The sequence below is a fragment of the Lycium barbarum genome, chromosome 3 (genome assembly GCF_019175385.1).
Source record: "Lycium barbarum isolate Lr01 chromosome 3, ASM1917538v2, whole genome shotgun sequence".
NCBI lineage: Eukaryota > Viridiplantae > Streptophyta > Magnoliopsida > Solanales > Solanaceae > Lycium > Lycium barbarum.
Genome location: NC_083339.1, coordinates 5,460,385 through 5,483,001, shown reverse-complemented (window position 1 = coordinate 5,483,001; position 22,617 = coordinate 5,460,385). Strand labels below are relative to the sequence as shown.

General features: G+C 32.3%; 2 protein-coding genes across 2 annotated transcripts; both read right to left on the bottom strand.

Annotated features, from left to right (window-relative positions):
• Positions 1-4,522: 4,522 nt before the first annotated feature.
• On the bottom strand, positions 4,523-8,684 carry LOC132630020 (UDP-glycosyltransferase 86A1-like). Its single transcript, XM_060345515.1, has 2 exons — positions 7,903-8,684; positions 4,523-5,724 (listed from the first exon to the last, which is right to left on the bottom strand). Exons 1-2 carry the CDS (start codon positions 8,444-8,446, stop codon positions 4,760-4,762), a joined length of 1,509 nt encoding a protein of 502 aa, XP_060201498.1. The 5' UTR covers positions 8,447-8,684; the 3' UTR covers positions 4,523-4,759.
• An 8,981-nt stretch (positions 8,685-17,665) lies between these two features.
• Positions 17,666-21,741, bottom strand: LOC132630019 (UDP-glycosyltransferase 86A1-like). Its single transcript, XM_060345514.1, has 2 exons — positions 20,453-21,741; positions 17,666-18,648 (listed from the first exon to the last, which is right to left on the bottom strand). The coding sequence occupies exons 1-2, from the start codon at positions 20,991-20,993 to the stop codon at positions 17,765-17,767; spliced, it is 1,425 nt and encodes a 474-aa protein (XP_060201497.1). The 5' UTR covers positions 20,994-21,741; the 3' UTR covers positions 17,666-17,764.
• Positions 21,742-22,617: the final 876 nt, after the last annotated feature.

The following is a 22,617-nucleotide window of genomic DNA, read 5'->3' as shown; positions in this document are numbered from 1 at the left end:
ATGTGACATGTCAACATTTTGCTAACATGGCATTCCTTTATTTGTTCACCAAACAAGTCACCAATAATAATTTAGACTTGAAGAGAAATATAGTCAAACTTAATAAACTCTTAATAGATATTTTATCATGTATTATTGAAGTGAACACTTTTTAAAATTTTCTTTTGAGCATGTATTTTTTCTATGACAAAAATACTTGTTTGCTTGAAATTTTGGATTTTTTTTTTTAACAAAAGTTGTTTGTTTGAACTGTTTTAACTTACTTGTGAAATTACACTGAGTATGTTGTTGTTTTTTGTTTGAACAGATTTTTTTTTTTTTTTTAGCAAAAGCTAATAATTGAGTCTTGAAAGGTTTTAAAAACTAAATTTAGACATTCTCGAAAAAAAATTAACCCTTTATTCAAAAACAATTCAACAAACACTTCCAATTGTTTTTTTAACAAAAAAACCTCAAAGCTAAGTTTTCAAATATCAACAAACAAGTCCAAGTCAATAAGCTATCAAAACCTCCTCTTCAAATGCAAAATTCCAGAACATTCCAGCCAATTCTATTGTCCCAAATTCCCTATTATCATAAAAGGACAACTAATTTTTCCACTTTTCAGGCATTTAACCTTAGTAATTACTTATAAATTAAAATGAAAATTTAACCATAAATAAAGTGATAATGTGGGTATAAAAATATAATTCTTGCATTGACTAATATGGAGTAAATGTAGAGCATAAACAAACTTTTTCAACTCTATACTGATACTTATTTTGTCAATTTCATTCCAATTATTTTGCAATCTAAAGGTAGGCTAAGATTTTAAAGCACCTTTGCTTGTTATGCATAGCTACTAGATATTCCTCCCAATGCTTTCAAGAGCATTATTTTCTTGGAATCATCATATTATATAATAAAGTCCACAACCACCAACCTTAACTCTTGCCCAAGTTAGGCAGCTGAAACTCACCTCCACTTCTTAGTAGGTTCACAAGAAAGTTACTTCAAGGGAAAAAGAAAAAAGAAAAACCCCACCAACTAAATTAAAAAGAAACAAAAAATAAAGTGTTTTTTTTTAATAATTGAGATATCTGAACTAGTTTACGCGCCCATTCCATTGTGTACTTGATATCACTAATTCTATCCATTAATATTTGCACATATGAGAAAAAAATATTACCTAGTGCTTATGTCTTTATCGTGATTTGAATCTGAAACCTCATGATTCTTTAATACACTTCATTGACCACTAGATCACTCTCGAATGCATAAAGGCTTGATACTTGCAAAACAATAGTAAGATCCATACAAATAGATGAACACCTTACTAACTACATTCAAAATCCTTTGTTCTTCCAACTTTTCGATCTTCCCATACCAACGAACTCTATAAAATAATTTGTAAATCTAAATATGTTAATTGTTCTCAGGTAGCACATTTGGCCATTTCCAAGTACCATATAATATAAACCAGGACGAAAGAACAAACAGTTATCTTTTCATTGCATAAAACAAAGAAATTGCCTTGCAAAAACTAGGTGCATATTGAAAAACTAAAGAACAAAAGCAACATTATTAATGGTTGTTTGAGCAAGCACAGTTTTTCAAACAGCAGCCTCCGTAGTTTTACTTTCATACATATGGATTCAGCTGCAAACAAAAATAACAAAGATAATTAACATGAGCTCAAGCTATCAAGAGCATGAATAACTTTAAAGCCCAATGTAAGGGAAAATGAACAGTGATTATTCATACGCCACAAAATATCCTTAATCTTCTTTGAGAAACAATCAAACTCCAATCAAAGTTACTCAACAGAATCCGGTCATCACTTCCGAAAATAACAAAGAGATGGCCACACGTCTTAAAGAATATATAGCCATAGCCACTGCAGTAAAGAGGAAAAATAGCAAAACTTAAAAACCCAGCTTAACAATCCAAAACAAACCATAAGGTTAAAAAGTGCAGCACCATAGCCATCATAAAGCCATCCAATCTCATGATTATCATCCCTGCTACTTAGAACTCTATCTATAAGTTTCCTCAACCACTACCACTATGCATAGCAGTCAATTCAATTTTCCAATTATGCTATTAAGTCCTTTTCCAACAGTTTCTCATGGTGGAGAAACAACAATCTCTGAAAGCCTAATTAGATGTCAATTGGCTACAAAATGTTGTATTTTCTTCCTTTCTCTCCAAAATATACTATCAAGGCCTGACTTTGAGGGAGAATATGACCGTTGGAAGAGAGAGACAGTGCTCTCATGCGAGCTTCTCTGGCGAAACTAGAAAGTATCTGGCACCACGACAGACTCTTCAAGACCAGCAAGACGTAACATATCCGGAGATTTCACGTGCCTGCATGCACCGGGAAAAGAGGCAGCTTCTTCCATGACTAATTTACACCTAGATCCGAGCAAGGTAAAGCATTATGGGGATCGGCTCCCTCTCTAGATTTCATCCATCTTAAAACCACTCGTCTCCGACAATTGTAAAGTGGGCAGATTCTCAAAAAAAGCGATGGCTAGTGAGAAATGCACATATATACTTGTTCGTAGAATCAAGGAAGTTAAGAGTCCATATCATCTTTCAAAGAAGCTCTTGCCTGGCCAGTCCTCTCTAATAGCTCAGTAATGAACATAAATCAAAAAGGGAAAATAACAGCCAAATACCATTCGGCCACAAGGGGTTCTAAATCCAATAAAAAAGACTCACTTTCTTAGCCCAATTTTAAGGGATATCTACATTGTATAGCCACCCATCAAAATAATAGCTGGAAAATGTATATTCTCTGTATACAAAAATCAATACACAAGAAAAATACATATTTTATACAAAATTGTGTATATTTTTTGTATATTTGGCTAGCAAATGTAATTTCTTTTTTCTTTTTTCTTTTTTTCCAAATGTGTAACTTTCCCTTTCAATAACTCAAATGTTCTAGTCTCAAACAGCTGAAAATACAGAATAAACCCAAAAAAGGGTGTAAAAAGTATACCTTTACAAGTATGGAAACCAGTGGGTTGGCAATTTTTTCGTTTGTAGCAATTTCTTGGACCCCTTTTGGCTGTGAGAATGTCAAGAGAAGCTGTGTTCTTCATTATAAAAGTCCTTCCTCTTCCAAGTAACAATCCCAGTGCCATTTTCCTCCGATTTTCAACAACATGAAGAACTTATTAAGAAAAAGAAAAAGTGAAACACAGTAGAGTTGAAGGTCTTATGGGGTTTTAGACTCTACGTATTATTTCATAATGCATCGTATTGTGTTGTACTGTATTGTTTTGATGAATATAACGTTTGGATAGATTGTATCTGTTTTCCGTTGTTACATAATGTTAGACTTGAACAATTTGAATGATAAACCTACAATAGGGTACAGTATGAGAAAATGTATGATAAAGGATAAAATATGATTATAAGATAATAAGTAAAAACGAAATAAGAAAAAATAAATAAGCTAAGACGCAATAACACCAATTCGATGTTACATAAAATGAGACTTTTCGTCGTATCCTAACGATGAATTTTACGATACGATACAATAAAGTAACAATCAAAACAAGCTATTAGGCAAGGTTTTGGCCTTTCTCTTTTAGCCAAATTCAACTGCATCAAAAGCAAATTCTGTATCAGTAATGCGAGAAAATGACAAAATTGGTCCTTTTATGTTTTGAGGGTAGATTCAAAATAGTCCATTAAGTATGTATTGAACTGTTTTGGTCCTTCAAGTTTATAAAAAATTAACACCCTTTAATTTCTGTCAAATATTACTGAATTCTTGTTAGTCAGATTTGAGGGAAATTATGGGGGGGGGGGGGGGGGGGGGGGAAGGAAATTGGTGGTAACTCACAATTTGATTTACAAGTTTTGTAGTTTCTGTTATTTTAAATTTATTTCTCGAGTTTGGTGTAGCTTTTTGAAGTGTAATTTCTGCTAATTTATATTTTTTGTGTTGCATATTGTAGAATTTGATGGTACTTTTTTGGTGTTTATAGTTAAATCTTTTTGCTACTGTTTCCGTCAAATCTAACAGGCATAATTCACCAAAAATATTTGACAGAAACTAAAAGTGTTAACTTTAAGCAAACTTAAAGGACCAAAATTGTCCAGTTTATATTAAAAGACTATTTTGAACCTACATTCAAACATAAGGGATCATTTTTCCCATATGTTGTCACTTGTACCCTTGTAATTTTTATAAGTGTGGGTCAATACTTCTACGATGAAGCAAACTCTCCTGGCTCGAAAGAATAGAAACTTCCTTTCATCACATTAATCTCATAATCGTTAGACAAATAATTTATTTTTTCATGAGATGAAAAAATCTATTTTGGAAACTAAAGTTTTCGGCCTACAAAATATTTTGGAAATCAACTCTAATAGTTAGTTCAACTGAAAAACTAACCATCAAAACATATAATTGGCATCGTTGATAGCAATTGTTTGCAACTACTAATAATTATACATTTCTTTGAATAACCTCATAACATTGTCAAAATATAAGAGGACCTTTCCTCCTATCATCTCAAAATTTTTGAAATAAACTCAACTAAAATATTTATTGAACAAACAACTTTTATATTCAGTGGCCTGAATTTACCTAAGCAAAAATAAAATTCAAAGAGCAAAAAATATAACAAGAGCACAACATAGCCAAAAAAGAAAAGAAAGAGATAGAACCATAGCCCAAATGCAATGGCCCAAACTCCTACACCTAACTTGGGCCCTTTAGCCCATATTCTTACAATTAACATTAGATTTCAAAGATTCAATGGATCAGCCCATTACCATTTTGGTAAATTGGACTAGCATGCCCATTAGAAAGCCCAGCCCTTTTCCTCACATTGACCTTTATGTCTTCCATGAATTGATGAAAATTCTTCTCTGATGATCCATCTTGTCCTAATGCATTTTCTAATGTCTTTCTCACTTCCTTCACTGCCTTTCTCAATGCTTGAGTACTATTTCCACACATAAAATTCCTAACCTTTTTGGAGACTTCCTCGTGTGTGACACGTTCTTTGTCACACAGATTAATTCCGATCTTCCAATCATTTACAACTAGTTTTCGGTTAGTGAATTGATCGGTCAACAAAGGAAAACAAATTAACGGTATACCACACCATATACTTTCCAATGTCGAGTTCCAACCACAGTGAGTCAGGAATCCACCTATAGCAGGGTGCGAGATAACCTCAATTTGTCTACACCATGGCACGATCAAGCCACGGTCTTTTATACTCTCCTCGAACCCAACGGGCAGGAAATCTGTCTCGTCCGAACTCACAATATCGGGCCTTAGAACCCAAATGAAGTTCACCCCACTAAGTTGAAGCCCATGGGCTATTTCCAAAAGATCTTCTTTACTAGTGTGAGCATAGCTACCAAATGAGACATACAAAACTGAAGTATTGGGCTTGCTATTGAGCCATTGAGAGCAATCAGACTCAGACCATAGGCTAATACTGAATGGGGCCTTAGTGATCCCAGATGGAAAAATGGGCCCAATAGCATATGTGGGCTGGTTCTTGTTTAGGGCTGAGAGAGTGTCATATTCAAGTTCTTGGACTGTATTACAAATGATGATATCAGCCTTTTTAATATCTGCAAAGGCCTTGTAGAGTACCCTGTGGACACAAGTCCAAATATCAGTTGCTTGGAGATATGACATCAAGTCCCTTGGTTCAATAGCTTTAACTCCTGGTATGTAATCTATAGTGTCCTTGCGATTATCTGACAAATAAGAATATAATTTATTCAGATCATAAAAATAAATAATTTATTCAGATCATAAAAATAACACGAGTAAGTTGAGTTGGTTTGATGTTAACACCCACAAATATAAAGTATTCAATCAAAAGAAAAGAAAAAATTCCAAAATATAGTGGGTTGGTGTGGTACTTGTAGCACATATTGAGACAAAGAGGCCTACTCATAAGCTGAAATGTCACATCATTAACATCAAATAATTTCAAGTAGACTCACCAATCCCACTATGCACCAATAATTAGTTAGTAAAGGATTCTCAATATAAGAATGATTAGCTAACTTTCTTAAAATTAAACAATTATGTTCCAACTCTATGGTCCAAATTTAAACATATAAAATGAACAAACGTTTTAATAACTCCTTTCTAGTAAATGAAATACAAATGTGACAATCCACTGGGTCAAGGCCATGCTAGGAGGCTTAAAAAGACAGCTATTGAAATACTATAGTAAAATGAAATCCTAAGCCCACCAAACATGCACAGACTTGGCAAAGTTTAGGCATCTTTAATATTTTTAGTTAGCCAGCTAAAAAGTTTCAACCACCTAGTTGTTATTGGTGTATATTCAGTGTATAACAAGAGTATAATTAATGTAAAATCGTGTAAACACATAATTATACATTTATTGTTGACTTTGTTGGGTTATTATGTGGTGTAAAAATTTCTAATTTTTTATTCTAAGATATCTCCAAGTGTGATTTCTAATTTTTTATTCTAAGATATCTCCAAGTGTGAACACCTATCCTATTATGATGTCCACATGCGAAAATAGACGAGAAAAAGAAAAAACCAACTAAACAATTACATTAAAGACACCATTAGACCAATTTAACTAATTTATCTGATCATGTGAAAATCTGTTTCATACAAAAACCTTTTTGTTGGTATATCTCAACCAACAACCATTAATGTTTTCTGAAAACAAAACAAAAACATTTCTAGTTAAGACATAAACTATTTTTAGAAAACAAGTTGTTTGTTCTGAAAATCAGAAAACTAGTACTGTAGTAAATTGGTATCTCAACTAACCACCGTTACCACCATCAAACTTTCTTGGGATCCCACAACCAAAAACAGGACAAAAACAAAAAGAAAGAAGAGAGACCCACATGGCCACTCCACTGGTCTACCCTGCATTTTACACCAGTTATGTAGGTCCATTGTCACAATCCAATTTACAATTGAAATTATAATTTGACTATATTAGTCGGTGGCATTTAAGGGTATCACCTGGTGACTAATGAAATTGATTAAGAATAATGAGGCTTTATATTCAAATGAGGCAAAAATATTACTATGTAATTTTTCTCCAACTGTTTAAGTCTTGATGGACAGTGTTATGTGATACATGTTGATGGGGAATAGCATGTACCTGTAAAATTAGTTTAGTCAAAGTACGCCCAAACTAGCCTGAACATTATGATTATTAAAAAAAAAAATATATGTTGCTTGGTTCTCAGACTTCACATGTTGGCTGGTTTTGAGACTTCACTTTCTGATTGACATTTATTCCATGTTAATTTAAAGCAGGGCGTCGGTCGCCTACTGTATATATACATTATTATATTTTTACAAAAAATACTTATACACATTTATTTACTTATTATTAATAATTTTTTTGGCAAAATGACAGAAAAGGAATTACACTTTTTTTCTATAAGGTGATCAGACATGCAAGGTAAAACAAGATTTCGGAACGGATTGCGAAAGAAGTATCAAATCGATCCAAACTCCGAATAGTAGATATGCTCTCAAAATATCAGAAATTACTCGAAGTGCGCGCAAGTGGAGTACATTAAAGTTAACAAAAAAAAACAAGGTTGGTTGGTGAAATGAGGGAAGATAAATATCATTATCGAGAGAGAAAGAGCCCGAATCACGAAGCTAGGATCCTAAACATAACTCAGTGATAAAAGAGGAATTGTAAAACAGCTACCATGCATGATTTTCCAATTCCACTAATGAAACTCCGTGACATTGATAATTTATCAGAAATGACTCAAAAATATCATCTTTTTATCTATTCGATTAATTTTTTCCTAAAGTTATTTTCAGACTTAAAATTACATGACAGAGTCCATTTTTCTTGAGGAGAAAAAAAAAAAAAAAAAAAAAAAAGGTGAAAGCAAAGTGGCACTAACCTTGACAAGCAAAATGTCCATTTTTCTTGAGGAGTTCCATATGATAATAGAGATTAAAAACCAAAGCAGGTTCTGTCCAAAACGAAACATAACACAAATTATACTTCTCAGCAATCATGGCTGGCCACACATAAAATGTATCAGCAATCAAGCACGTCACAGGTGGGTCCCCTTTAACCAAATCTTCAACCAATTCATCAAAATGTGCCGAAAAAACATGCAATAATCCTTCAACAAATTGATCATGATTTAATGACCTATCAAACCTTAATGGAAATCCATCATTAACTGTCTTGTAACGAATGTCTAGTCCAGATTCACGTGCTCTAGCAAATAAATCATCTTTGTTTATAATTTGGCAATTTTGTTGAGATGATTGTTGTGAGTTTGAAATCTTGGAATGTATGTAATGTGTGTTAACAAATGTTATTGTGAAACCATGTGAAGCTAGTTTAATGGCTAGATAGACAAAGGGTGTGATGTGACCTTGATATGGATATGGAATCATTATAGCATGAGGTTTTTGGCTATGATTTGTTGCCATTGATGATGGTGATGATGAGTGTTTTTTTTTTTGTTTGTTTTTTTTTTTTTTTTTTTGAAGATGTTTTTTCGAGATTTGGAGAAGATGAAGATGATTGATTGACTAGTTTTGTGGAGTGTTTTGGGGTCTTATGAGTATCAAGTGGCATTTATTTGTGTTCCATAATTGAAGGGAAAAGGAAGGGAAATGAATTAAAGGAGGGCAAGAATTTCTAGGAAGGGAATTAAGTTTTGTAAAATTATAATTTGAGTAACCAAACAAACTTAATTTATTTATTTTTATTTTGTTTTTGTATAGGTAAGGCATTAATTGGGCCATGGTTTAGTCAATAGATATTGGAAAAAAAGGAGTCAATTGATATTGACTACTCTAATGTCCCCTTTAACTCTCAGGCACCAAACATGCTCATAAAGATTTATTTGATTTTCCTCATACTTTAGATGTGATTGCATCTTTTTCTTATTTTCATTCTTTTCGGCTCGTCTGGTTCCGGACTAAGTTATCCGAAATTATGGTCTTGAAATCATAATTTTTTGATTAATTTATCTCTTCTGAGGCGAGATAAAATAACACCAAATTTGATGAGATAAGATTGGATATTCAGTACTAAGTTTTAGATTAAATTTATTCGTTATTTGATTGAATTTATTCTAGAATAATTTATACCTTCAATCAAACAAAATATAAATTTAATCTCAAACTTAATTCTGGAATATCTCATCTTATTTTATGAACCAAACGACCCCTCATCGGAGTCCCAAATAATTGGTTAAAGATATGTATTGTTATCTGCTTATACGGTCTTTAAATAAAGATTTTGGTAAGACCAAGGTTCATTCTTTTCGCATTATATCATAGTCAGGTCCATTTCAATTGTTGATCTATCAATGTTGCAGCTCATGTTATATTGCAAGTCCCATGTTATATTGCATGTCCAAATGTCCAGTCCTACGCATGCATATGAGTGTTAGAGTCTCTCAATGATTTAGAGTATAGATTGTTTTCTCCTTATATAATTTTGGTTAAGTTTTCACCTTATGAAAGGTTGAGCTAGATTGCATCTCTATTTTCCTTGCTCAATAATCATCTATTTTCTGATTTATCTTAATCTTTTAACATAGCAAATAATCATCTATATTGAAGGGGGAATATGATTAGTTGGAAGTCATGATGGCCAAAAGTAGAACCCATAGGTATCTGCAATTTTTGCTTTGCTTAAAACTGTACAATTAGGTATCCCATGTTAGAATTTTAAGAACTCTGATACCCTTTTTGAAATTCTACAAAAAACAAATTAAAGGTTGTTGCACTTTAGATTCAGTGTGTGTTAATAAATTTATTGGATCTTAGTGGCTTAGAATTGGCATCTCAGAATATGCATATAAAGTAAGAGTAGAAAGTAATTAAATTAAAAATTTGAAGTGACTTAAGAAACGAAGGGATTGGTGGCTCAGAGGAAGTGGACCATATGAGGTTTGGTGAGACGGGGAACATAAGTTAATGATTTTTTTTAAAAAAAAAAGTAATCTCTACAAATAAAATATTGCAGGATCTTAGAGTTAAACAATAAAAAAAAAATTGACTCTATTTGGGTTGAACAAGTCTAAAGTTGTCGTCTGTCAAACGTTTAGTATTTTTTTATGCCAATTGTGTTTTTTTCCTCTGCTGATAAGCACGAAAATAAAAGCTTCAATCGTATAGATACACTCAATTTGTCGAAACTTATTGTCCATGAATAAAGAAAAACCCTTCAATATTGAAAACAATAAAAATTAGAGTAAACATATAACAGTGCGATGAAGAATAGATCTGAAAAAAGACTTTCATTTCCAGTTCCTATTTTATTTTTAATTGAATTTTACTTTTTCTAAAAAAAGAAATAATAAATTGAAAGTGTATGCCAATTAAATTGTTACCGCTACTTCTTCACTATCCACATTTGATGTTTACACTTGTTCAATGAATGTAAGACATATGTTTTGCATATACAGTTTTAACACTTAAACATGGTTAATGGTACTTATTTTTACTTTGATTTTGTAATTATTGCATGATCTTAGAGTTAACAATAAAAAATATTGACTATATCTGGGTTGAAGTTTATGTCAATTGTTTTCTTTCTTCTGCTGATAAGCACAAAAATAAAAGCTTGTACTATTATATAGATACTTTCAATTCGTCGAGACATATTGCCCATGAGTAAAGAAAACTGTTCAATATCAATAACAATAAAAATTAGAGCAAACATATAACAATGTGATGAAGAATAGATTCGAGAAAGAAACTTTCATTACCAGTCTGCTACTTTTATCTTTATTTTTTGTTTTTATTGAATTTTGAATCTTTTAAAAGGAAAAATAGTAAATTGAAGAGTTTATGCCAGTTAAATTGTTGTTTTTTCTTTTTGCTGAGAGCCAATTAAATTGTTGCGGCTACTGTAAAACTACTACTTTTCACTGTTTAACTTTATTGCTTGACCTTATCATCATTGTCCCATTTAAATTAGGGGGGAAAGGTGAGTCGTTTTTGTTTTTCTGGAGTGTAGCAAAACTTTCTATAGTGCCAACTTTATTTGAAAATTTCACGGCTATTATATTGAAATATTGTTATATATATATACTGACATTTAATGTTTAGATCTCATTTAGTTGTTATATATAAAAGTACGCAAAAAAAAACTTATATTTTTTATATTATAAACGAACAAAATACTTGTTAATTTTAAAATTTCAATTGATTTTCATATTTTATTATTATTAATTAAATTGACTAACAAATCCATAACTAAATTGTACCGTACTGATAAAAGAATTAAATCTAAGGAACATATGCTTTTAAAATTTAAATATTTCAAGTTTGACATAAGAATTCTGCAGTTATGGGTTGTTTCGTAAATTTCAGTCTCTTAGTGATCATATAATGTTTGAATTGACGAAATATTTTGTCCAAACTTTCTTTAAAAAGGAATTTAATAACTTTCTCTTGATGATTACCATACATATTTTAATATTTTATATATAATATATTTCTTACAAAATATTATTACACAATGTTTGAGTATGGCTGCTATAGAAAGACAATTTTACAAAGAGTGTGCCGCTATAATGAATGTTACTGCTGTTATAGATAGAATGTTGTTATAGAGAAGTAAAATATAACATGAAAAATCGGTGCCGTTATAATAAAATGTTGTTATAACGAATGACAATTATAGAGAGATTTGGTCCTAGTATATAAAGACAATTAAATGACAAAGGAAAAAGAAAGGACAATTAAATTGAGTAGTCAGCCTTAAAAATGGAGGATTAAAACTCTGAAAATTGTGCTTTTCTTTTTAAATTTTTTTACATCAAGCAGGGAAAAGAAATTCACCGAGCCCTCAACACATAAAAATGAGCAACTTCTTATTTTTGGAAAGAATAGCAACAATTATTTAAAGTTTTCTTTTCTCTTTTTAAATTTGTGCAAGTGAGCCTACTGATATTGGCATTGGATGTTTACACTTGCTCAGTGAATGTAAGACATATGTTTTGCATATACTAACACTTAACCATGGTTAAGTGGTACTTATTTTTATTTTTATTTTGTTAATTCTTAAAGTTAATTATTGCATGATCATAGAGTTAACAATAAAAAATATTGACTAACAAGAAGTCCAAAGTTGTCGTCTGTCAAACGTTTAGTATTTATGCAAATTGTTTTTTTTTTCTTTTTTCTTTTTTTGCGCTGAAGAGTTTACGCCAATTAAATTGTTACTACTAGTTCTTTTCACTACTATTATTTTTATTGCTTGCCCTTATCATCATTGTCACTAATAAATATGTGTGCTATTTTATATATTCGTGTGGGTGAGCCTATGGATAATGAGGAACTGTAAGATCACTAATCTGTAATTTAAATCTCTTTTTATCTTTTTGGATGTTGCATTTGATTTTTTTTTTTTAAAGGTTAGTTAGGGGGCTCAAGCTAATAAAACAAAAGCCTAATATTTGAAATTCGAATCTTACACCTATAAAACATCATAAAATTTAAAATACCAACTTCCGTAAATCTTGAAATTCACAACGACATGTTACAAAACATTCTTATCGTTAGCATATATATGTGAATATCTTTACCTTATTAGCTTGGGGGATTATGTTATCTGATTATCCCTTACAAAATCTTTTCACATATGTTGCGGACAAGGATCAGACTTAGGAACTTATGAGTTTGAATTCTAACTCGGTTGAATTATTGGGTTCTAAATTTATAATTTATATATATATTGTGTGTGTGTTTAATAAATCTCGTAATACAAATACATAAACACAGGTCAAAGCTATTGGGTTTGACGTAACGGTACATTTGCCCCGGAGAACATGAATAATATGTTGTCAGTTATCACAGCGCAACATGTACTCCAATTTCTGATACTAAAATAATGCACCACCATTTGACACTTATAAATAATTTGTTGATTAGCATATACCCACAGATCCTAAAATTATGAAATAGCAATTGCACATGTCTTAGGTAGAAATGATTGGTCTGCCAAAAAAAAAAAAATGAGAGAGCAGTGATGATATGGCGGCTTCTTCAAGAAAAATGATTTTTTTTTTAAAAAAAATGGTAATAGAATGGAAATAATATACTGTTAGGTAGTTTAATTTGTAATATATAGAGGGCTTAAAATTGAACAGGCACATTTGTTCATGAAAGAACATGACGATTCTGAAAAGTCATTTCTCAAATTCTATAAATATAAAGACACTCGTGAAACAACATATAGAAAAATCGACTGGCATAACCACAAACTTTGTTGTATCCTAAAGGGAATTGCTTATATTTTCACCAATCTTTATACGGGCAATATTTCTTTAAGAAAGGTCGATTCTTCGCACCTCAAAGCTATTTCTTCTTTAATCATATTTACCTATTTTTCTAACATATACTACTGGTATTTTTTTTTTTTTTGGTAATTGAATATTAAAAACACGAATTTGGTAAGCCAACAGGACAAGCAAATCTATGACTATCCTAAGAGACCAAGAGAGGTCATAATCTAATTGATCTATAACCACTACATCACTACTGTTTATTAGACCATTTTTGTTCTCTTGTTAATTAAATTTGTTATGAAATAAAAACACCTATTTTTTTCTCAGGAAATACCTATTTAAATATTTCCAAGGACAACATTTACAGTAGTAGGATTAACGTGGGCAAAGTTTCAGTCTTGCCTCATAATGGTGAAGTAAATGATTTACTTAGATTAAAGGCGGCTTGAGGATTATAAATTTACAAATTTTGAATTTTAGGACAGGCATGTGGCATTCCATGATCATATTGCCACTAAGATAAAGGAGAATCGAGGACGGTTGTCATAAGCTGACAGCCAACGTAAAACATGTCAGCTCAATAATCCTCATTGGAGTTCAAAATTGCACCTAAATGTGACCTCTCCTTACAAGTTTAGATTAGTGAGGTTAGTCAATCCTGCATACTCGATGATTGAAAGAACAAGTTGAAATACTTACAAGTTGAAGGATGTAAAAATCTATTTCTTAACCTTTCCCAATGGGCTTCAGAGTTTCAGAATGTTGAGGCTTGGATTGTGTGACCAATTATAATAGGAGTATGGGTTTTCTTTAATCAGTGTTTTCCACTTGCAAATTTTAAGGCCCCCCATGTTTCTAGTTTACAGACCATGTATCTATTTGTTTTTTAAGTTCCAAGACATCATCGAACCAGCTGCCTCTGTGGCAGAATATTCATCTATATATGATCAAAATCTTCATGAGCATATTCCATGAATAAAACTAACAAGTGTTTAACGGTTAGGAAGCGTTTTTATTCGAACTATGTAACTTTTTTTAATTACATGTATACATATAATAAGATCATAATTATTTTAACACTACTAATTTTATTAATTCTAAATGCTGAATTTAACTGAATGCATTATTTTTTCAATCGAAATATATATGCATATGTACACGAATTTTTCTTATAAAAATGTACGTAGACATAATCTCCAGTTGGAATCAGTCAATTACATTGAACGTGTAAATATGTTTTACGCCATTAGTAGATTAATTACAAATTTTTTTCTTATTTTAATTCACGCTCTGCCTTACCAAATGATGTTATGCTGGTCCACTTACTAGATATCTAAGTGAATTATTTTATGGAATATTCTAAATATAAATACCAACTGGACTTACTGATTTTTTTTTAACTTAGTATACATAAATTACATTGAATATATACAATTATACATATAATATATATTCATCGGATATTTTTAACTTAGGCAATTGATAAACGTCTATTTAGATTAATCCTTCTCTCAAATAAAACAATAATGCATAATCTAGTCTAGGATAGAAGGAAAAGATAAGTTCAAAGAACAACATACTTAATAGGGAAAAGGGCCTGATTTACCCCTCTACTATTGGAAATAGTCCATAAATACCCCCCGTTATACTATCAGCACAGATTTGCCCCTGTCGTTACATTACTTGCAATATTTGCCCCTATTTCTAACTGTGCTCCAGCATGGCTATTAAAATTCCACGTGGCTGACATTTGGATAAGGTGGGTGTCACATGGCATGCCACCTCACCGCCCTCTCCCCTCTCCATTTCTTTCTTCCATCTCCAACCACCATTAAAGCCACACAACCCCAAATCAGATTCAAGTAACTTAAAATTTTGTGATTTTGATTTTAAGCCACACAACCACCATTGAAGCCACATCAAGAAAGTTGTAATATAGCTCTTTTTTCTAGGGACATTTCGACAATAAAATAAAACCCAGAATACTACTCCATAAGTTTTCTCCAATATTTTATTTTCAGCAATCAGCATCAGTCATAGCAAGAGAGATTCAGTATATTCAGTATACAATCATTAACCAGCAAAATCACTTTTTTTTTTATAAAAAATTAAACAGCAAAATAACTAAATATTGGGGTTCCTTGGTACATTACTTACATCATAGACCGAAACCTAATATCATACCAACATTTTCAGAGAGAAAAATAAAAGGATAAATTAAACCCACTACCCCATTTTTTCAGAATTGAAAAATAATCGCCACTAAAATCCAATTAGATTTGTAGATTACCATATTCCAGATTTTTTATCTTTACTGTTGACATCTTCAACATTGAGGGAGGTCTCTTTTTCTGTGGACTCAGTCAAGCTAGTCTCCGTTTGAGGGTTAGTTCAGGGGTGTTTTGATTGGATGAAGAATCATTTTCTGATGAAGAGAAAAATCTAATCTTTGAAGGAAAATTAGAAACAACTGGGCCATGAATGATTTTACTACTGTTGAAATAATTGGGATTAGATTTGAAGTTTTGAGAGGGATGGAAATTGCGCGAGCAAAGAGAAAGAGCTCGTCTCATGGTTTTAGGGTGGAAGATAGAAATGGAGAGGGGAGAGGATGGTGAGGTGGCATGCCATGTATCCAAATGTCAGGCCACGTGAAATTTTAATAGCCATGCTGGAGCACAGTTAGAAATAGGGGGCAAATATTGCAAGTAATGTAACGCCAAGGACAAATCTGTGCTGATAGTATAACGGGGGGTAAATATGGACTATTTTCAATAGTAGAGGGGTAAATCAGGCCCTTTTCCCTACTTAATATAATTGCACGGTTTCTCTTCAAATGGGTTGGTCTTTAATTTTTCCCTTCAAATGGTCTGGTCTTTAATTTTTGTGCTTCAAAATCAAACTTCTACCTAGTGTGTATAAGTTTTTTAAGGCACCGGCCATAAGTTATGGGATGTTATGATCCGAAAATATAAATTTAATGCCCTGAGAAAAAGTTGTTTGCATTGAGGGGCAAAATTAAAGACCAGCACAAAATAGAGACAAAAGTGCAAATGACCCACATACTTTGGTTTGGGCCATTCGGGATCGTCACCTTAGAAAATGGCCCAGCCCGACTCAATGGCCTAAACAAAAGCTGAAAGTTCCAAGTATAAGTTGGGCAATTCGCAGAATTGCCCTTCTTTTGGGGTGGTCTTTAAATTTTGCCCCTCATATTTGAAATCTTTAAGTTTTGCCCTTCGGCTAAACCCCATGGGTTTCAGGTTCGAACCTCCACACAATCAAAATTTTAAAAAAAAATCGCAAGGCAGAGTTTAAATTCGCTATGCCCCCACCGGCATACACTTATGAAGAAATTACCAAAGTTATGCTGGACCCGGCATACTTATGCCTTATGGGCACACTTGGCATAAGTATGTCGGGTCCGGCATAACTTTGGTAATTCCTTCATAAGTTTATGCCGGATCCGGCATAAAAGTTTGCCCATTAAAAGTATGTCTCCAACGGCATAAACTTGTTAAGGAATTACCAAACTTATGCCGGTCCCGGCATACTTATGCCTTATGGGCAGACTTGGCGTAAGTATGCCGGGTCCGACATAACTTTGGTAATTCCTTCACAAGTTTATGTCGGGTCCGACATCAAAGTTTGCCCATTAAAAGTATGCCCCCACCGGATGAGGGTACCTAGGAAGAATTTCATTGTCCTCCTTCCAATATTATTACAGAACTAAAAGGCTTCATGGTAAAAACTTTGTGCGTGACCTCTTCCACTCATCGTCATGCAAATGCTGTCAACAATTATCATAGTGTTAATACTCATGAAAAACTAAGCTTAGATATAATGGAACAAAATCACGACAACTACTCTTTTCTAACACTACCCCATAATATATTAACAAGAGCAGTTATAATATATCCAATACAGGAAATGTAGCAAAGAAAATCTTTAGGCCACATTGACACAAAAACCACTTGAATTTTAATAGAGCATTTTGATGTCACTAAAAATCTGTAAAAAGTTGACATGAGATCTCAAAGTTATGCCGGACCCGACATAAACTTATGAAGGAATTACCAAAGTTATGTCGGACCCGGCATACTTATGCCAAGTCTGCCCATAAGGCATGAGTATGCCGGATCCGGCATACACGCGACCCAAACCTTGCCTTTCAGTTTTCTTTTTTAATTTATGTTTGAGCGAGGGTTCGAACTCAGAACCTCATGATTTCTGCGTGAACGCTCAGTGTTGTAATGCGAAGGGCAAAAATTAAAGACCAACAATATGAGGGACATAATTTAAAGACCACAAATATGAGGGGCAAAATTTAAAGACCACCCCAAAAGAAGGGCAATCCGCGCAAAAAAATGGTATAAGTTCCTCCAAATCCAAAAATACGTCCTTTCCACGAGAAACATTTATTAACTTGAACAGAAGAAGACAGGAAACAAAGAAAGAAAATTTTCTTTCTTAAATGTCTCTTTTTAAAAAACATCTCTCAAGCTAAACTAGTCTTCATCTTCAGTTCTTCAACTAACTTGTTAAAATTAACATTTGATGATCCATTCATGGCCAATGCGTTATGAAATGTCTCTTTCACTTGCGCAGTATTCTTCCTTAAACTGCTCGAAGTCTCTCTGTTCATCAAATATTTAATCTTGTCATGTACTTCCTCCCTCTTGATCAACTCCCCATCACGAAGATTGATTCCAACTTTCCAATCGTAAACCACTAATTTTCGGTTAGCAAGTTGATCGGTGACCAAAGGATAACAAATTAATGGCACCCCGCACCAAATGCTTTCCACTACAGAATTCCATCCACAATGACTCAAGAAACCTCCGATTGCTGAATGTGAAATCACTCTCTTTTGATTGCACCATGGCACGATCAATCCTCGATCCTTCACCTTCTCTTTATACTCAAGGGGCAAAATACTTTTTTCATCTTGACCTAACTTAAGTATCCAAATGAAATTAACTTCACTAAGCATAAGGCCATGAGCTAGTTCAAGAATATCTCCTTTATTAACAAGGGCTATACTCCCAAATGAGACGTACAAGACCGAAACACGGGGCTTGGTATCGAGCCATTGGGTGCAATCAATCTCAGACCATAGGCTACTCGGGATAGTCAATTCAGTGAAATTCGCGGACACAATTGGACCGATTGAGTAGAAATTGAGATTTTCTTGAATTGTTGTGACAGTTTCCAATTCAAGTTCTTCAATTGTGTTAGCAATTATGATATCTGTTTTCCTAACATCTTGAAATGCATTGTAGATACTTTGGTCCACCATTGGATTCTGGAACAAGAAGGGCAAGTCACTTGCTTCAATAGACTTAACTCCAGGAATATAATCAACAGGGTCTTTGCGATTTTCTGTTCAACAATAATGGAAATATCAATTTGTTGACAGTGCTATATTATACTATAAGGTTAAAAAATGGAGAAGCATCGTATTTTTCATGAAAGAGAAGTCTTGTTCGTTTATTTCGTTGTTACGAGTATTAGCCTTGATAAATGTTTTAATTAAAATTAAAACGTCTGAATTTGAATATATATTTGAACATTAAGATTAAAAAATTTGAATAAGATTATGTATCTGAATATTAATATGTCATATTAAGTTATTATAATTAAGATTGATTATTTTCTCTCTATCCGGATGTATAAACATTGTCTTTATTTAGAATTAATAAATATTAAATTTAATAATCACTAATAATATATCAACAAAATATTTTGAAAAAAATATATGATGGTTGGTGGCAGTGATGACTAACAATTGCAGTTGTGGGTGCCCGCGAGAGGTGATGATTGGTGATGATGGTGGTTGATAGTGGTGGTTAACGATAGTGGATAATGGTGAGTGATGTCGACATCAACGGTGGTTAGCATCGAAAGTTGATAAAGTAGCTGTGAAATGTCACCTTTGAATAAATTCTTCAACGAATAACATCTTAATATAAGATACTTAATGATTGAAATATGAATAATTAAGATTCAAACCTCAAAAACAAACATTCTTAATGATGAAAATCTGAATAATTAAGATTTATACCTTCATCAAGTGAAAACATGCCTTAATTATTACTCCCTCCGTCTCAAAATATTTGTCGCATTTTTTATTTACACGCCCATTAAGAAAGCATTTATAAGGGTGACATTTTGATTATTTTACCCTCTTAATATATTTCATTATGTTCTCTCTCCGCAATAAATATTTACTCTATTAATGATGAAACCTCTTAGGTGTTGGTATATGAACTCACAAAATCAGCTCATTGGTAATTAATACAAGGTAAAATGGGAAAAAGCTACTTAATTTTGTTTTGGGTAAATAAAACGACAAATATCGTGAGATAAACATTTTTAGTAAGGACAATAAATATTTTGAGACTGATGGAGTACTACTATTTACTTCCCTTTTGGAAAGATCAACTAATTATTACTCTTTTTATCATATTATTAATTACTATTTATCATAAAAATTTACTTATAATTACTTTATACCAAACCAAATTGTGTAAATAGTTTTCAGGTCAATCCATAGAACTTCGAGAAAACAACAGCTTTGTAAGGACCACAAAAAGAGATGTGGATATGCTACAAGCATGTGGAAATCCCACAGGATAACTGATAACATACTTTAAGAAGCAATGACCATATAAGATCAATCGCATACGAATATCTTTACCTAAAATAATTTATTAGTACTAGTAGTTTGCTTGTATTTACTTCCTGCGCATTAATCTACACTAAATAATTAACTTGGCATCAATCGAAATTTAACCAACTTATCTACATGTGATTTCTTGTATGATTCTTATTTACGAAATATAATTAACTAAATAAAGTGTGTGTTTTCTAACTACTTGAATTTTTAGATGATATGATCATACATTTCAACATTTGAGTTTCAACGACACATATTATATAAAAGAATACCCACTTGCTTGGGGCATAGAAAAATCAGCTACACGGGTGTGTTGAAGACATAATATAATTAAGTAAATAAAATGTGTTCTCTCAAACAACTTAAACGTAAATGAGATTATCATAGTCACAATCTTGCGGTCACTCATTTCAAACTTTTTTTCTTTTTATGATGGTATTTGTCTTGGTATGAAATTCTAACAAATATCATTAAAACTTATGATCTTAAACATGTTAGTTTAAAGACGTACCGTCAGAGTATGGCCATTTTGTGTAAGCAAATCCGAGTGATAATACAAGGCAAAAACCAAAGCTGGTTCAGAGAAGAAAGAGACATGAACAATCTCATATTTCTTGGCAATAATTGATGGCCAAGAAAAGAAAGTATCAGCAACCAAACAATTGATTGGATCAACACGATTATCCTTCACTGATTTCCCAACAAGTTCATCAACATGACCTGAAAAATTATTTGCAAAACCTTCCCAAAATTGCAATGAACTTAGGCTTCGATCAAAATCTAATGGAAAACCATCAGAAATAGTTACATAACGTATGTCAAGCCCAGATTCACGGGCTTTAGAGAAAATATCATCATTGTTAGGCCCTGATGATGTTAATTGGGCTTTTGTTATTTGAGAGTGAATGAATTGAGTGTTGACAAAAGTGACGATGAAACCTTTCGAAGCAAGTTTTAAAGATAGATGAATTGTTGGGTTTATATGGCCTTGAAAAGTGTTTGGAATTACTAAGGCATGAGGCAATTTTTGGTCTCTAATTTCTGCCATTTTTTTTTTGTTGGTGTGTGGTGCTTAATTTGGTGAACTTCAACTCTATTTATCTTGAAGAGTTGATAGCTCTTCAAGATAACTCTATTGATAACTCTATTGCTTGATTTGACTATAAACCCAAGTGTCTTTCATTTTATTCCAAGTGCGTCCACTGCATAGAATCTTGGGTCCCCTTCTACAGCTACGTATGATTTGGGCTAAATATTTTATGGCATATATCTCATGATTACATCTATATGATCTCTTTTCAATGTAACTTTTCAACCACTAAACAAGGGAAACGGGTTTTTACAATAAATGCTTTGATGAGAAATGGAAAAGACACTTGCTTTTATTCCCTATAATTGAATTCCTTTCATTTTCAGCCTTGTTAATAAAAATAAAAGAAAGATTTTGAACACTCCTTCAAAACACTCCTTGAGTTCTAAAAGTACCAACTTCCACATCCCAAATGGCATTCTAAATGGCTATGCTAACCCCCATCCCCCGCACCGCCTGCACAAGCTCCTGACCCTCGTGTTGGCGGACTACTATGGGAAGTACCAGCTACCAACGACAGCATTAACACGTTACAAGACTCTGTGTGTCGTCTTGAGAAGGAAATGTGGTATGTCCGTTACCTTGTTTTGAACACGAGAGTTGAGAACGAGCAGCATCGTAGAATCAATAAGATTCTCGGTGAGCTCCTCGGTGAAAGACACTCAATGACTACAAAACATGACTTGGTCATCAGTATGCTTTAGGGTGGAGCTGATAAAGAAAAGGTCTTAGGCCCAAAATTTTTGAGGCTCCATTTTTCACTATTATAGGTTTATAAATTAGTTTTTGAAAAAAAAAGAAGAGTATTTTAAAGTAAAAAGTATAATTATTTAATCTTTTTATTCTAATACGAAATTATTTATCACAGGACCATCTCATGTTGTACAGATACATTTAAAATTTTAAAACTTTATTATTTCCTTTGTTCGTTATTTGACCTGTATGTTGACTTTAATAATACAATAACTCTCCAATCCAAGTTTTGTTTCCTACGTTTTTATATAACATTAGATGGCCTATGCCCGTGTTGCGCACGGGCCCAACACTTCGGATTATAGTGTATCTATGTATATATAGTTGTGTTTAGATAATATATATATATATATATATATAGATTATGTTCAAAATATGATTAATATAGCATTGTAGTTTGTGCTCCGTATCTAGAACTTTATTTTATTCGTATTTGCTACGAAAATTTATTAATACTTTTTAAAAGAGAAGACTTGTATAAAAAGAAACTATTTTCCTCTCTTTGAGATAAAACAATAGCAATATTTAAGCATCAGTTGATACTTTCAATTTTAATTCGATTAATTTAACGGTGTAAAATACTTATTATTTTTTATCAAATTTTGATTTAGATAATTCTAATTCAAATTATTAAATTAATTTTACATGTTTAAAACGAAACAAAGTAGAAATTGATTTTTTCCTTATTCTAAAGAGTCCATCATTATTGATTTAATTGTTTGATTTTCTAAGCATTTGTTTTTTAACATTGTTTGTTTTATTAATATGCGATTCACATTTTTTTTAATATTGCTTGATTATGTTAATATGGGGTCCACTTTTTTTTCCC